At 34.0% G+C, this 17,053-nt stretch overlaps 1 protein-coding gene across 1 annotated transcript; it reads left to right on the top strand.

Annotated features, from left to right (window-relative positions):
• Nucleotides 1–9,666: 9,666 nt before the first annotated feature.
• Nucleotides 9,667–15,626, top strand: LOC113724056 (protein disulfide isomerase-like 5-2). The gene is made up of 5 exons (XM_027247004.2): nucleotides 9,667–10,066; nucleotides 10,574–10,677; nucleotides 11,409–11,779; nucleotides 13,971–14,278; nucleotides 15,041–15,626. Exons 1-5 carry the CDS (start codon nucleotides 9,806–9,808, stop codon nucleotides 15,353–15,355), a joined length of 1,359 nt encoding a protein of 452 aa, XP_027102805.2. The 5' UTR covers nucleotides 9,667–9,805; the 3' UTR covers nucleotides 15,356–15,626.
• Nucleotides 15,627–17,053: the final 1,427 nt, after the last annotated feature.

Here is a 17,053-nt window from a genome sequence, read left to right on the forward strand (position 1 = left end):
TGGCATTTGATCAGGAGATTACTTTTCCAATTGCTCCCTACGTAGCTAGTCCCTTAAGAGACTAGTGCTCCAATAAAATAAGAAGGCACTAGATTAGTGGGCTCAAGGAGAAAAGACTATGAAAAAGCTATGAAGACTAAAGGCTTGCCTTATATATATCGGACGATGGCAGAAGACAGGAGACTAGTAAGTTTTAGTTTTCTTTCCAGAGAAGCTCCGTAGCAGCTTAGAGGTAGTTTTTGGTTTTCAGAGAAGGAGTTCTTCCTTCTCTTGTTGTGTGGTGTGCAACTTTTCTTAAAAGAGTCTACCGAGATTCAAGTTTCTTCCTAAATTCTTAGTTACTTATTTATGTCTATGAATTCAATTGAATTGCGTGGGAATTTTCTTATGAGGCGTGGCTAATTTTCTCCTCTAGTCAAGGATCAACGCGACGACGCAGTCCCATATATCTGTGAGATCTAATTAATTTTACGTGTTCCTTAATTTGTTAATATTTGCATGTTTTCTGTTTTAATTTCCATGGGATTATTTTGTTAATTGGATATCAAGGGCCCGATGTGCAATTTGACTTTTTAATCTCTTGTCAAATTAATCAATTAAATCCGTAATTGTTTAGTTGGTTAATATTAGTGGCAACTAGTATTTTCACATACTAGGAGAACATGCAATCTGATTTAAATAACCCTCGTAGCGTGTTATTAATTTGGGCTAGGCTTTTCTAGTTTTTAATGCAATTAGGAAATTAATTCCTACGGTCGTACCTAGGAGTATTTCCTGGTTAGAGGTAATCAACGGTCGTACCTTGGTTATCAATAAATTAAGGAAAAACTGGTCGTTAGAGTTTATCGGCGGCTATAACTAGCCTATTAATTAAATTAAGTGAACCCCTGTGCATCAATGATCGGATGAATGGACTGTGTCTGCGTAGTTGTATCCTTGGCTAGAATTTATTTAATTGCTATTTACAATTGTATTAATTAATTATTTTTTTCGGTTAAATTATTTAATTGTTTTTAGTTAAATTGTTTAATTATTTATTTTATATTTCATTTTGATAAAAATCCCCCATGTCTCGAATTTAAAAAGAATCGAATTTTTTCCCAGTCCCTGTGGATTCGACCCTGCTTACTACTATACACAGAAAATTTATTTTTCTTAAGCAGGTATTTATTATTGCACAGGCACGACTCCTGTCAATTTTTAAACCTTAAGAACAACCAAGATAAAGTATAATAGTTCAACCATTCAAAACTTAGGTGAACCAAATAAAATCCAAATAACTACTAGTGCAATGATGTAAATATGGTTTTTGAGTGAAAAGAAAACATTTAGATCCAAGGGGCATGAGTAACCAAGAATTTCCTCATTCCAATCATAAAACCAAACTCAAAATGGTTTAACAACTCCAACTTAAAGTTGGAAATGAAAGTAAGGACAGTTTTAGAAAAATCATATCTCAAGTTTTTTAAGTCTAAAATTTATAAACTTTATATCGTTGGAAAATAGATTCAAAGGGTTACAATTTCTTTGAAAACACCTTTGCAAGATTCTATCCATAAGTCAGTCAAAATCTAATCTCAAGCGGCTGCTTTATCCAATAGAAAGACTAAACATGAATAGAAATTCGGTCAATTTTGGAAAATCATAGATATTCATAGGAATTGAGAAAAATTTTGAAATTTTCACGGTAGAAATTACTCTGAATCTATTTTCAAACGCAATAAGCAGAAATTAATTTGGATATTTTTACACCAAGATATGATAGATTTTCCAAGACTACTTAGAGCCTCCTACGGGAAAAATTTCAGCAGCACTTCCCCTTATTTTTCTTAATTTTCAGCCATTTTCAAGGCTTCATTCTCATCACAAAACAGCCTCAAATCAAGCATATACATACCAGGCCAACAACTCACTAAATCAAGCATACACATAGAATATAATCATCACCTACTCAAGCTAGAAAAATTAAATCCTGTGTTGAAATTCATAACCACAAGTTGAAAATTTCTATTATAAAGCCAAACAAGCATTGGAAAGCTGGAAAATCATATGCTAATGCTAATAAATCATAACATAACTGAAATGAACTCATTAAAGCTGGAAATCCTCAATCAAATCTAGAAATTTTGATCCACCACATGAACCATAAAATTTTTCATAAACACTGTGAGAACTCGAAAAATTATGTGTACACTTTGAACTTATTTCATTACATTTAATCTGTTATTAGAAATATTATATGTAACAAATGAATGGTTAAATTAAATGCATAATGGAATTCCTATAAATTTAAAATTTAGGAAAAATAAAATAAAAAATAATAATAATGATGAAGATAAAAATATATATATATGTATATCAATAAACAAATTATAGAATGGTGTAGAAAAGTTTAGGTAATCAAATAAACATGTGATATGCATATTGTAATTTGAACCATTTGAATATATTATATAGTTGAATAAGTTACATGACTAATTAATTTTCCTTAAAGTTAAATGTGTGGAAATCTATTAGATCGATAAGCAAATTTTTCAAGGTACATACAAATTAGAATAAATGAAATTTGGAGTCAATGTATGAGACAATAAAATTTCGGACTCATGGCAAACAAATGAACTAAAATTAAAAGACCAAACCAACCTTAAACTTCTGACTAACTACCATGCGACCTAAGGAAGAATTAGAGAAAATAGACACCAAAGCTACTAAGCATAAACTGTGGAGTGAGGACTTGAATTGGAGTTGGTAGGCGGAAGAACCGAGGGAAGCATCTTATATGTTCTTGTCTGCCATTTTCCACCGAAAAGAAATAACCTGAGCATTCTTAAACAATAAGGCCGAGAGATAAATAAGGGAGAGAGCCAAGGGAGTCAAGAAAATTTTATCTTCCTGAGAGAAAGACTTGAGAAAGAGAGAAAACAAAGAGTGAGACAGACAGCTTTCTTCCTTTCTTGCTTCGTACAAAAACGGGAGCGAGAGTGAGTGAGACTGAGTGTGAGGAAAAAGAGTTTGCGAGCTTCACCATCAGCTAACCAAGAAAATTATACAAACGAAGGCAAGGGAACCGAGAGGTCGAGTGATAGGACCTGAGGAGTTGGAATAGCAATCTGAGCAGTCTGCAACATTAAACTTTAGGAGGAAGAGGTAAACGTTATAATAATTCTCTGTTTGGTTGGTTTAATTAGTTAACATGAGCTATATATGCTGAGCTTAGTTAGGAATTTAGCTTCTAGTTCAAGGAAGTTTCTTGCAGAAACTGTGAAACTGCAGGAAAAAAAAGAAATTGCAGAATCTGAGTTAAAGCTGGAATTTGCTACTGTTAATAGCATTTCTTAAGAGGTGCATGTAACAGATTTATCTTCAGTTTATAAGGTGAAATATAGCCATAGAAACTTGTAAAAGTTGGAACCGTGAGCTGGAATAACTAAGTGTAATTTATTAAACTACTGTCAGTTTCATCAGAAAAGGGAAATGGAGAATTTTGGTTGATTTTCATGAATAATAGCTCTAAAATATCCTGTGTTAACCTGTAAAGTGTGCATGGCATCTTGACTGCTTCACGCATGAGGAGGTGAGCATGAAATGAGAGAATTGAATTCGAAGGGAGTCTGATGCAGGCTGACATGCATCAGATTTTGCTGCTAAGCTCAAGCATGAGACTTAGTCAAGCTTTTCCTCTGAAGTCTGATCATAAATAGCCATACTTCATCTCGGATAATTTGTAGTGGATCAATATACTCTGTACGAGTAGCTGGAATACAAAATTGAAGAGAAACAAAAGGGAAAACTCAGCTGCTAAGTCACTGCCTGTTGCAATCTGTTAGCTTCGACTGAGCAGAACTGATAGAAAGCTCTAGATATCCCCTGCAACCCTTAGCTTCTAAACTTGTGTAGCAAGCTGTAGCATGCCATAAAGTCCTTAAACTTCAACAAGTGAGACAGAAACAAGCAGAACTAATGAACTCAACTGACTGCAGGTGGCTTGGCTGCGGGAATGAAACAGGTTACATAACCTGTTGTTACTGCTTCTGAAACCTTACTAACGAATACATGAAAGACATGTTAACTCTTTACCTTAACAGATAGGTGCCCTGGAAATTAGAAAACTTCTGGAAGCTTAACTTAAATTTGATAAAAAGGAAGCTGATGCAACCTGCTGTGAATCTGAGAGGGAGGAAATTAACTTTGGAAGGGATAGCTGCCAACCCTGTAAACTTCCACAGGTAGAACTGAGGTTGCCCTGTGGTTTAGTAGCTACGTTTAGCATCATGAGTAAGGTTACACTAAGGCAAATGAGAGGAAAACTATGAAAAGTACTGCGAGACTACCTTATGGCCGAGAGAAAGAAGAAAGACTTGATCAGTTCTTTCTCTTAGTTAACTGCAAAACTTTCCACATTCTGTACAAGGCTTCTTGGTAGCTTAATGAATGTAGTTAACTTAGCTAGTTGGGAATGTAGTTAACTTAGCTAGTTGGGACAAGAGATTGAAAGAAAGGATTTAGGGGAAACAATAAATGCCGAACTGTATATATTGCTAGAACTCAGCTAACATAGTAATGAAGTGAACCCCTATAATATTTTGGAACGCTAAACCAACTTAACATAATTAGATACATAAAACTGTTGCTAATCACTTAATCCTGTCTTCATGAATATTTTAAAGACTATAAAATTTGAGGGGCTGGTGTAGTGGAATGAAATTTAATTTACAAATAACCTAGAGTTTAATTTAAAAGGGAACCAATGGAGTACTCATAAGCTTTAATCTTAGAATCTTGGGTGGAAAATGATTTAATCCTAATGTAAATATTTTATAAATTATAAACTTGGAAAATACGTATATTTCTTGGTTTAAAATGATAAAATCAATAAGTCTCGAAATGAAATATGGAATAAATACTGAATATATTTTATATTTTAAAGTCAAACTTGATTTTAATACTTAAATAATAGGATAATAAATAATAAGTGAACATCTACAAATTATATATTTACTTTGGAATTATGAACTTGTCTCAGGAAGTAGCTATGAGTCAGGAAACGAACCTGAGGGTCGAGAATAATTTATTTGGGTATTTGGTGAGTGTTTCCGAATTTATGTGTTTAACTGTTTATGTGTAATTAAGTGCAATTATGTGACAAATGTACTTATTATGAAATATTACTGAGTGATTTATTGTAAAGTGTATCTCAATTGTCCATCGCCTTCTAAATTGGAAGTGTACTTTATCGCACTCGGCTTAGTTGAGATTGAAGGTTGATAATTGATCAAGTGATATTGTAAGTGTGTATGACTGTAAGCCGTGTGTGTATTTTATCACACTGGCTGAACTGGCCCCCAAAACCCTCTGTTCAATGGACTATTCGAGCCAGCAAAGGGCTTGGTTGGTAGGACGGTAGCTTTGGGTAAATGTTTCGGTATACTCGAGTATTACCATGAGGTTGGGAGATTATTGAACTGATTATTGAATGTTGGGGATTGTTTATTGTTTTGGAGGACATAATGAGGTGAATTGGCGGAATGTGCAATGACATTGAAATGAATGTGCAATGACAGTGAAATGAGTGTCTCTTGGCACTGAAATGAATGCTCAATGACGTTGAAATGGCTCTAATGAGAGCATCATATCCTTTTAAAAGTTATTGTTTAGTGAAGTGTTTCCTCAATTGCTTAATGAAAGTGATTGTATAGTGAAATGTTTATTACTTGCTTAATTGTATTGATTTAAGTGTTATTAAAAGTTACTTGCTCAGCAAACCTCACTGAACTTTAGCTCAGTTCTTTAGTTTTGTTTTTCTTACAGGAATTGGTGGTCGGGGAACGAACGAGGGATTTTAGGGAGTTAACGTGAACTTTTGTGATTGTAAATCCTTTAGTTTCATATTATGGTTAAAACTTTTGTATTGAAATTGGTATTGTAAAATATTGGAGCGTTTGGTTTTGGTTTATCAAAATGTTATCTCTGAACTTAATGTAAGTGTGTGAGTCCTGACGAGAGTCAGACAGACGATCCACTAACTTTTAGGGTATGTCATAGGAGAAGGTAGGGTTGTCACAAATACCACCATAATTTAACCCTTAAATCTACTCAAAAGCAAGTTAAATGACAAGAGATGGTTTCTAGACTTTGTTACCTTGAAACCCAAAGAAGACCAAGCAGTCACAAGCTTCTTCCTCAAAAAACTCTCCGCCAAAATTCCTCCTCCTACCTCAAATTTAGCTTTTATGGATTGATTTGCAAGGTTAAGGTGAAAACTCAAGGATCAATCAAGGTTTTTTTTTTTTTTTTTTGTTGGAAATGGAGTTTTCTTTCTTTCTTTTCTTGCTTATGAAGGTCAGCCAAGAGAGGGGAGAAGATGATAGGATTTTTGGTCAATTTTTGGTTAATAAAAGGTTAAGAAAGGTTTTAGTCAAAGTCAATGGTCCAAGGCTTTTGTGACAAATGGTTTGCCATGTTAATCTTGTTGTCTTCCAATCACTAAAATATCTAGCTAACCTCTAATTATCCCCTAACACCTTATAAAATAATATCCCTTTGCACAAAACTCCTCTTAATCTTCAAAAATTTACCGTACATACCGCGTTAGTGGGTCCTACTACTATAATGCACTACGAATTTAACATGCACTAACTTACACATAGAAAATGATTTAAAACTTGACCCACTTATAAAAATATATGAGAAATTAAGGAAATAAAGTAAAGTAAAGAAAATGTATTCAAAGAAATAAGATAAAATAAAATAAATTTCAGGTCCTCACAGTTCTAATCTAGCATTTATTCCAACAAGTCAAGTCTTGACCATTGCAATTTGACGTTGATAACAACAAAAACAAATTTTTGCCACAAAATTCACTAAAGAAAATCAGCCAAATGTCAATCATTTCTACATCAAAATATATTCTCCCAATTCATTAGTAGGTACAAAATATATTGGCCTTGTATTACATTCCATCCACATCCATCCACATCAAATAAAAATTCAAAATTGTGAATGAATCTATTAATAACCATAACTTAGCCTACTGCTACACAGCAGTACATCAACAACTTGGCTAACATTTTTTCTTTCTTTCTTTCGTTATACCTCACTATATCTCTACACTAGAAAAATAATCAATAACAACAGGGACAACACTTCAATTGCAAACACTAATTTCATGCTTCTTAAAAGAATTTCATGCTTCTTAATAGACCTAGAATTAGGGTAATAGGTCTTTGGCACATGATTGGATTATGCCACTCAAAATAGTTGCAACCTTGACCACCGCCTCTTTGCCCCTTCTTAATCAACAAACAGAGAAAATTAAAAGGAGCCTAAATACAGTAAAATCTCTATAAATTAATAACCTTGGAACCGTGCAAATTCTATTAATTTAAAGAGATATTAATTAATTGATAAATTAATAATATATTAATTTATGGAGTATACTTGCAATTTAAAGAAACACTCATTTAATTAATTAAAATTTTATTTTATTTTATAAAATAGGAATTATTCTATTAATAAAAGGAGACTAAAAATCTAAGGAATATAAACTAATCCATATCTAATTAATTTGCAAGTAAAATGTATGTAAATATTTTCAATGTATGTACGCAACTAATTTCATTTTTCTATTACTAAGAGGTAAAAAAGACTTCCATTTTATTAAATTCATACAATAAATCAGATTAACAATATTATGTCTATAAATGATAAGGAAGTGTTCTTATAATAAACAAATACAAAATCTTCTTACTTATCTCATTGTTAAACTATGACTTCCAATTTAATATGTATCATAAATCAACAATAGACTCTTATTTTATGATATGTTATTTTAGTGAATTATTAATTTATGTTGTGAATGGGACCAAAGGGTTATGTGAGGTTTTCTAAAAATAATTAGTATCTTGTTATTTTGTCAAAATTATTAATTTAGCTCATTAGCCTAAGTTGGGACCGTGAAAAATTACTATTTAATAGAGATTATTAATTTATCAAATATTAATTTATAAAGATTTTACTGTACAAAATTAAACTTCATAACCACAAAAATAGAGAAAAATCCATATCTTGATGGCGCAAGAGAAGTACTGCCTCTCTGAGCTGTTGCTTGTCCATGATGTAATTAGGGGTGGTAATGGGGCGGGGGTGGGGCGGGGGTGGGGCAGGGGATCCTTCCCCCGTCCCTCGCCCCCGACTTCCCCCACCCCGCTTCTCCCGCGGGGTTAAAAAAAATTTATTATATAATTTATTATAATTAAATTTGAGCAAATAATCAAGTACTAAAATATCAACACATCACTAAATTATTATTCATTATAATTTCACAATTGAAACTTATAAAAATAATTAAACAAAAGTTATTTGAATACAATATAATATGATAAAAAAAATATAACTAAAATAATCAAGTTTTTACTTTTGATACAAATACAATCACTAAATTATTATTGTGTTTTTTAAGAAAAAAAGTGTTATTGTATTAAGTGTAGTTAGGAATTTAATATAAATGTATTAATAAATTTAATATAAATAATTAATAATTTTTATTAATAAACATGTATAATTAGTAGTACAATTGATAATATCATTATATATATAATTATGTACATATATATATATATATATATATATATATTGTTTCAAACGAGTGGCGGGGCGGGAGTTGGGGTGGGGGAATATACCCTGTCCCCCACCCCCGCCCCAATAGTCCCTGCGGGGCGGGTGCCCGGCACCCCTAGATGTAATCATTGTTGCTAGTCTACCGCACAAGCAAATTTTTTTGGTACCATGAGTTCAATTTTTGCTGCTATAGGTACAGATTTTTGCCCTAATTAAGAAATAAGAAATAGTAAAATCTACTACAAATCTAAAGAAGAAACAGTGAACAAGGAACCGATTTTATGGAAAAGCATCGTATATTTTGCTTTAGTCGTAGGGTAGAGGTTTTTGCATGAGATGTGGTGAGAAACTTGATTGAGGGGGAGTTTGGCTGCAATGGAGCTTTATTCTCATTTTATTGGGTTTATCAACCAATCATTTTTTTTTTCCAGATATTAGTATATTTTAGCCTCACTAATTAACAGGAGGTAAAAAGCAAATAGAATAGTTAAATTTTGGATGGGATTTTTGATTAAAAAAAGAGAAACAGCTGTTAAGTGAAGTCACGTGACCGCACGTGCGATGATTCTGTTAGAAAATTGTACGAAATCTGTCAATTGTCCAATTTCACAAAAATTTGGATGGAATGGGAACTGTATTTGCATTTATGAATTGATTGGGGATCATATTCGCAAATGGGCTATAGACTGGGAGCTAAAACTCCAATTCGTCATAATAAAATCTCGCATAACACATACATGTATCCATTAATAAAATAAATGTGGGTGCTTCAAAAATAAAATAAAATAAACGTAGGAAATATGAAATAAAAGAAAATTTAGTTTTGGAATCAAATTCGTGCCACCTAAGTATTTCGAAATCGAGTTCGACCGCAATATTCCTGTCGTAGTTCTCAATTCAAAAATTTAGTCAGATGAGGCCAAAGTAAGGACCAAATATCTCATAAGCAAACCTGAAAAGATTAAAATTAAAATTCAGACGGATACCAAAATCAAGGGACCAAATTGATAATTATACCAAAATAATTTTCCCATTCTGTTAACAAGAGTCTTCTTCCCCGATGTGGATACTTCGTCAACTGTTCAACTTCAAATTTCATGCTTTTTTCCGGTAATAATAATAAAAGTCTCTCAAGTCTCAACTAAGCTCAAAAAATAATACTCGCCGGAAAAGAAATTAAACGGACAAGATGCTCCGGCGGGCCAAATCTCCGATGATCTTTATCAGCATCTCGACAAGAGCTGCTGTTTTCTTCTCTTGCTTCTTAGCAGTGGCGGCTGCCGTGATGGGGCATCAAGAGCAGACGAACCAGTTCGCTGGAGCGATCGAGAATGGAAAAGTATTAAACCTTGATGAATCGAACTTCGATGCCGCTATTGCAACCTTCGATTACATCTTCGTCGATTTCTACGCCCCTTGGTGTGGCCACTGCAAGCGTCTTGCACCGGAGGTGAATGTTTTTGTCCTTATTACTGGCATTCTTTTTGGTGAATTTTACGTTATTGCGGTAATTGAATGTGCTTAAACTAGTATTTAGCAGCACTGAGTACATTCAAAATTAGAGTTTTACAAAATCTAATGCAATTCGAAGTATGAAACTTTCAATTTTGTGCCTAGGTTTCATATACACTAGTTAGAAATGCGTATTCCTTAATTTTTGATATATTTTTATATGTAATGAAGAAATTGAGAAGAAAAAAGTGGATAAGGTGGAAATTTTGTTAGCCTAGGAAATGGAAGTCAATTAGTAGTAGTCACAGTTTTCTCTGTAGGCGTTTTTGGAATTGAAAGACTGATATTGAACTGAAAGGAGCTGCTCTCGAGCTTTATGCATGGTTCAATAAGGTTTTTGAATCAAGTGGTTTATTGGAACTAATGACAAGTCTCCTTCTTTGTTTTTATTTTTGTGTTATAATTAGTGTGGTACCTACTGACAAATTCTAATGTTGCATCGCAGTTAGAAAAAGCTGCCCCTGTTCTTGCTCGATTGAAGCAGCCTATTGTTGTTGCGAAAGTTGATGCTGACAAATACCGAAAACTTGCTTCTAAGCACGACATTGAGTATGTTATAGTAATCTTACGGGGAAATTTTTTTATTAAGCACACGTCTTGACACTTAATTTGCAGAAAAGGTACTTTTTGTCTATTTACTGTAAAAAACATCTATACTAACTTTTATGCAAAATACACTTCTTTTTGTTCATTTAACAATGCATTCAATACAAAAATAAGTGCAAATACCATGTGTAATAATAACCAAAAATTGGTGTCTCTTTGTGTTTTAAACATTCGAGCTGGCCGGTTTGACAAATTTTCCTATTTTGTAGTTCATAGTAGTATGTTGGCATGTGTTGTACTTTTCAGCTATTTGCTATGCAGGACATCAATGCTAACTTATGCAGGAAATGCACTTCTTTGTGTTCATTTAACAATGCATTCAATACAAAAAATAAGCACGAATACCATTTGTAATAATTATCACAAATTGGCGCCTCTTTATGAGTTAAACATCCAAGCTGGGTGGTTTGACAAATTTTCCTTTCTCTTGGTTCATAGAAGTATGTGAAAAACAACATGCTGCTTGCTTACTTGAGGCTCTTGTTTCTGTGTGTTGTCAATGGAAAAATAAAATTATTGTTCAATTAGAAGCTAAAAGTTATGCTATGACAGTGAAACTAGACTTCTGCTTCTAGAAAAGTTGACGGATCTTCACCCTATAAGCATAAAAATGAAACTAAAAAGAACAACAGGGAGGGAAAAAGCTGCTTAATCTTTGTTTGCTTGTTATGCAGTGGGTTTCCAACCTTGAAGATATTTGTACATGGGATTCCTACAGAGTACTATGGACCAAGGAAAGCTGATTTACTAGTTCAATTTTTGAAGAAATTTGTTGCCCCAGATGTTGCCGTTCTCAGTTCTGACTCTGCTATTAGGGAGTTTGTTGAAGCAGCTGACATTCATTTTCCTATATTCATAGGATTTGGTTTGGATGAGTCCATGATGTACAATGTGGCTGTCAAGTACAAGAAGAAAGCTTGGTTTGCTGTGGCAAAAGATTTTTCAGATGAAATTATGGCCTTCTATGATTTTGACAAGGTGCCTGCTGTAGTCTCACTTCTTCCAGAGTACAGCGAGCAGAGTATATTCTATGGCCCATTCGAAGGTAGATCATATTCTATTTTTACGACCTGTCCACGGAAGCTGTCAGCTATTTTGAGTTTAGTTTATGTTAAAAGCATGTCAACTTTTTGATCTTTTTGCCATTTGGATATGCATTTCTTTTTATTTGCTATAAAGACTTGGCCAATTGTTTTAGACTCGAAGGTTTTGCCTAACAGATTGACTATTTGCATTACTTTCAGTTGAGATCTTTATATAATGCTGAAGAACTTTATAAAGTTCTTGTTGATTTGACTGCATTTAAGAGAAGGATTCAACGCGGCAGATATATTTGATTCCTTAATCATTTGTTAATGCTCATAAATATAATGTGAAGGTGATTGTTCGGATTTTCTGTGGAAATTAAGCAGTTTATAAAAATGATTTTGCATTTTCTTTTATTTTTTTTACTGAAAATTTGCGAGAAATTTCTATTTTGGCAGTGTAAATGAACTTGTGGGAAGCTGGATAGAAACTTTTGCATTAATGCATGCAGTTGCATAGACATGCACCTGGAACTTGCAAAATTCGGACAAGCTGTGATTGACAGCTGTCAGCATTCAACTTCACTTTGGACACTGCTATTGATTTATTTGCTCATTTTTTATCATTCCTTTTCAAATTTATTGAGATGGCGCATTATCAGCCATCATATTCTTTGTTGTTGGTATCATAGGATGGAAAAACTTTATTTTGCTGATTGTTGTGTATATGGAGACTAGAGCCTCTGTTTTGATTTGGATTTTGTAGACTTGGTAATGTAGGCATCACGCATCCATCATAAGAGATTGTAATAATAGACTCATAACACTAAGTAATTTAGCAGATTATAAAGCAAGTCAGAATGGGGAAAAAGGAGGACCTCTACTACATCTTGATGGGTGCTGCTATATGCTGTTGTAACACTTGGTCTTAGACCACATCATACCTCTTTCCTGCTTTATAGGTTGTTGCCTTTGTCAGCTACTGCTCTGTCTTAATTTAATCAATGGACAGCTAAGGCTGTAAAGGAAGGTGACATAATACGTGGTATTCTTATGCCCCTTAATGTTTCTTTGAACTGTTGAGGATGTTGATTCTATTTGATTACATCACCTCATTTTCGAGCTCCTTTAGTTCCCTCTTTTTGCCTATGCTTTGTGCTTCTCGTTGAAATTATGTTGGACCTGACTCAAGATGTATGGACAGTTGTCCACTCTTGGCTGTTCATGCACATATTTATTTGTTATCTTCTGTCTTTGATGTTATTGTTGACAGACAAAAGATCTTCAGTGGTTAAAATTACTCGTCTTGAAATTACAATATATAAGTTATCCAGCAGCTTTTCCTTTACATATAAGATTAGCTGATTTGAAGTTATCATTGGCTATAGAATGCTTAAATGATTCAGTGAATTGTTTCAGGGCTAATAGGGATCAACGTAGCCCTTTGAAGTTGCATTTGGATGGTTGAAACCACCTGCACTTCTTTGTGTTGTAATTACATTTCAAGTTTTCTTCCATGTTTTGCTTTTTATTCTCTTTAACACCATAGAAATCTGAGTTTTTTTGGACAGAGCATTTTATGGTGTTTTTTTTTTGTTCCAATTAGTATCATTTTATTCTTGCTATAGTCTGAGAGTGTTTTCAAAATTATGTTTGAAAGGAAGATATAAAGAGAATCTGCCTCTTTCACTTTTTACTTTGATAAAGAGCCTGAAAGTGATTATTAAATAAGATGTTTAAAAATTTAAGGATAACTCTTCTATTGTTGTTTTCCATAAATAACTTTACAAGCTTTAATTAAACTAGAGCTGGATGCAAATGATAACAGCTCCAAATTGCTTTTAGCTTTAAAACAGCAATAATAACTTTGTATAGCTTAAATTAAGTTCTACTCGGATGCAAATTGTAACAGCTACGAAGCGCTTTTAGCTTTAAAACAGCAGTAATTCTGTGTAACATCACTGGCAGTTGTTTTTTTTCTAGTTTCATTTTAATGTATAGGGCTTGCTTAGATTACTCATTTTCCGCTTAGAACTTCAGCTCCCCTCTGTGTTAAGTTTCATTGGGTTATTTCGATTGTAATCTGACATATTCAGAAGTGCTTTTTAATTAGGTTGTATACAATATAAATATTGAGCAAATAGATAGGAGACCAACTTCTATGGAAAGCATAATACTTGTCAAAATAATACTTGCTGATTTGACATGCAGAGCATTTCTTTGAGGACTACATCAAACAAAGTTTGTTGCCTCTAGCTTTGCCAATAAATCAAGAGACACTGAAGTTGTTAAAGGATGATCAGAGGAAGATTGCTTTAACAATTGTTGCGGATGAGTCGGACGAAAAATCCAGGGATTTAGTCAAGCTGTTGAAAGCTGCAGCTTCAGCAAACCGGGATTTGGTATTCGGTTATGTTGGTTTCAAGCAATTTGAGGAGTTTGCTGAATCCTTTGAAGTCAATAAGAGAACTCAATTGCCAAAAATGGTTATTTGGGATGGAAACGAGGAATACTTCTCAGTAAGTTCGGTCTCTTCCTTCCTGCCTGCCCCCTATTTTACTCTTGAAAGTTGTCATTCCTTCAATTCAACTTCATTCTTGTGAGGTGTATGATAACATCTTTCACGATTCTGAGTTATTGGTGCCCAATATAATCCTTTGATGCAATCGAGGATTTGTGGTTGCACTTTCTCTGCAACAATAGTATATCTGCTGTATGGTATTTATATCTCAAAAGGTTTATAGAAGGTATCATTGATATATGTGTGTAATGCACATGCAAGTGTAGGACATGCTCCATGAAGTCAAACTAAAGTAAGCAGAAGAAAGAAACAAATTGAAGCTTCAGTGCATTCACATCATTGTTCCTGCCTGTTCTTCTTTGATTCTTGTTTCCTTTTTCAGTGCTTTCAACGTGAATCAATAATACATCTCCCAAAAGTTTTCACATGCTGATCTTTTGAAGTCATTAATTTGCTAACTCTTTCACTGCAACGTTTAGTTGAACTTCTGACTTTGTTACCCACTGAATTTGCTTCAAACATGATGTCCTATTAGATCAGGCAAAATAAAATTAATTTTACAGTTTAATCTAAATTCAAATATTTCAGAACTGAAAATACATGGTCCGATTGTTGCTCCTCTTATCGGGCTTATTTTCAAAGCACCGTCGATTAGCATGATTGCCATGAAGCTTTTGATAAAAAACGTGTACTTTACTCTTGCTGGTTAGGTGAAACGAAGTCGACATGCATTTTAACCTTTTGATCCATTGATTTCTAGGTTATTGGATCAGAAAGCATCAAGGAAGTTGATCAGGGATCACAAATAACACGATTTCTTGAAGGATATCGAGAAGGGAGTGTTATCCAGAAAAATATTAGTGGTCCTTCTTTTATGGATTTTTTAAGGTCATTCTTGGGAATGAGAACTGCTCTTATCATAATTTTCATTGCTTGCATGTTTATTTTAATCCTTGCTCTCAATAAAGAGGAACCTCTAAGGGTTGGTACAAGAGAGGATGCAGATCCTGATAGCCGCTCAACCTCTCAACCAGATATTCGAGAACTACGTCGGGATGGGGACAAGGAAGATTAATCTAAGCTAATGCTAGATGTAACTTGATTCAGTGGAATTCAAGGCTTGAGGACAACATACCAGGTAAAGAGAATCTTGAAAGAAGTCCCAATGAACCTGGGTTTTATGAACAATTATTGATGAGTTTACAAGTTAAATGACATGATTTTGAGGATTTCGTAGCTTATGAAGAACTATATATATTGTACCGTATGAAGAACTAGATATTTATGTTATGTGCTTGATTACATGTAACGTTCTTTAATTCAATTGCAAATGCATCTTGCACCTAGTTGTTTTCTTGATACCCTTTTTCTTTTTAGGACCAAAAGACATGAATCATGATCGACATAATTGCTATGTACGATGAAGTTACATAGTTCTAGCAGCCTTAGATACTGTGTGAACTTTATGAATAACTGATCTATGAGCACAGATTGATACGCGGCATAAAGGCTTCTAACTGGCAATCACAAAACTGATATTCTCTAACATGGAAACAGTATGAAAGGAAGGTATTTTGACTATTTGGTGCCTTGAGAACTTCTGCAAAACATAATCTATCATACTTGTTTAGTGATAATGCCAAATATTTTGTACGTCAACTTTGATCTCACAAAGAAGCAACTATTTGATCAAAATAAAAACAAATGAAATTGACTAGCAAAGTAACTTCTGCATAAGCTATATAAATTAGCAGTTCTCAAAGACAGGATACATAATTCGCAATGTAGCTGACATGCACCCTAGATATACGATATGACCATTGCTTACCAATTTGCATGAAAAGTAAAAGCAAATGTGGATGAAATTTGTGTCCGAGAGGAGGGAATGAGATTACATCAAGGAAACCTCTCCCACATTAACTCCACCAAATCAACCAACATTTGATGTTTTTTGCACGTTGCTTTTCTTCTTTTAGCGGTTGCGGCTCCTACATCTCATTTCAATGTGGCATCTTCCCTCTTTTTCCAGTCCTAGCGAATGGTTGACTAACAATTTTTGCTTTCAGTCGAAATAATATATGCACTATACCTTTTGGTACTAGGAAACGAATTATCAAGAGTCGTATGCTCCGGCAATATATGCTTCTTTGCTTATATGAAAGCAGACTGTTTTTGGGTTAAGAAAAAGGTTAGGAGATGAGAAGTTCATTCGATTCCAAGGTCAAAGCATGTCACCCACGCACTAGATCCCCTTTGCACAAACAAAATTTACAACGTTATTGGAGAATGTCTTAAGTTCGATTTTCAAGAGATGGGTGCGATATCTATTTTTTTTTCCTTTTTTCTTCCTTCATTTCTTTTCCTAATATCTTATTTGGTTCGATTATTATACGCGACTATGCCTTTCTTACTACTTGGACCAAAAGCACCACTAGCACTCTTAATAGCCATGGCTGCAGACCTACAGTCTCTTCTGAAAAACGTAAAGAAATGTATAAAGGATCTGCATATGTAGTCAGCCTATCCCTGCCGTGGCCCCTCTACTTGGTTTGAAAGGACTAGTTCTCTCCCCATTCCAATGAACTTCCATTGACTTGCCTGGACATAAACACACAATCAGTTCCACCAAATCATCTGGAATCCCTGCAAGTTGAATGTTTGTTTCAGGAAAGCCCAGCGAAGGCTGCGAAGCCTGTCATTGGCTCTCTATGTCTATCTTTGACAGCCATGTGTCCTCTCGTATCCCTCAACTTTCTCATAGTGTGCATTAACT

The sequence above is a fragment of the Coffea arabica genome, chromosome 1c (assembly GCF_036785885.1).
Source record: "Coffea arabica cultivar ET-39 chromosome 1c, Coffea Arabica ET-39 HiFi, whole genome shotgun sequence".
NCBI classification, from domain to species: domain Eukaryota; kingdom Viridiplantae; phylum Streptophyta; class Magnoliopsida; order Gentianales; family Rubiaceae; genus Coffea; species Coffea arabica.

Bases quoted from the DNA above. Each gene is read 5' to 3' on its own strand.
- LOC113724056 (XM_027247004.2), top strand. From the start codon at position 9,806: ATGCTCCGGCGGGCCAAATCTCCGATGATCTTTATCAGCATCTCGACA. The intron at 11,780-13,970 runs GTAGATCATATT...TTTGACATGCAG, and splicing joins ATTCTATGGCCCATTCGAAG to AGCATTTCTTTGAGGACTAC. The intron at 14,279-15,040 runs GTAAGTTCGGTC...ATTGATTTCTAG, and splicing joins GAAACGAGGAATACTTCTCA to GTTATTGGATCAGAAAGCAT.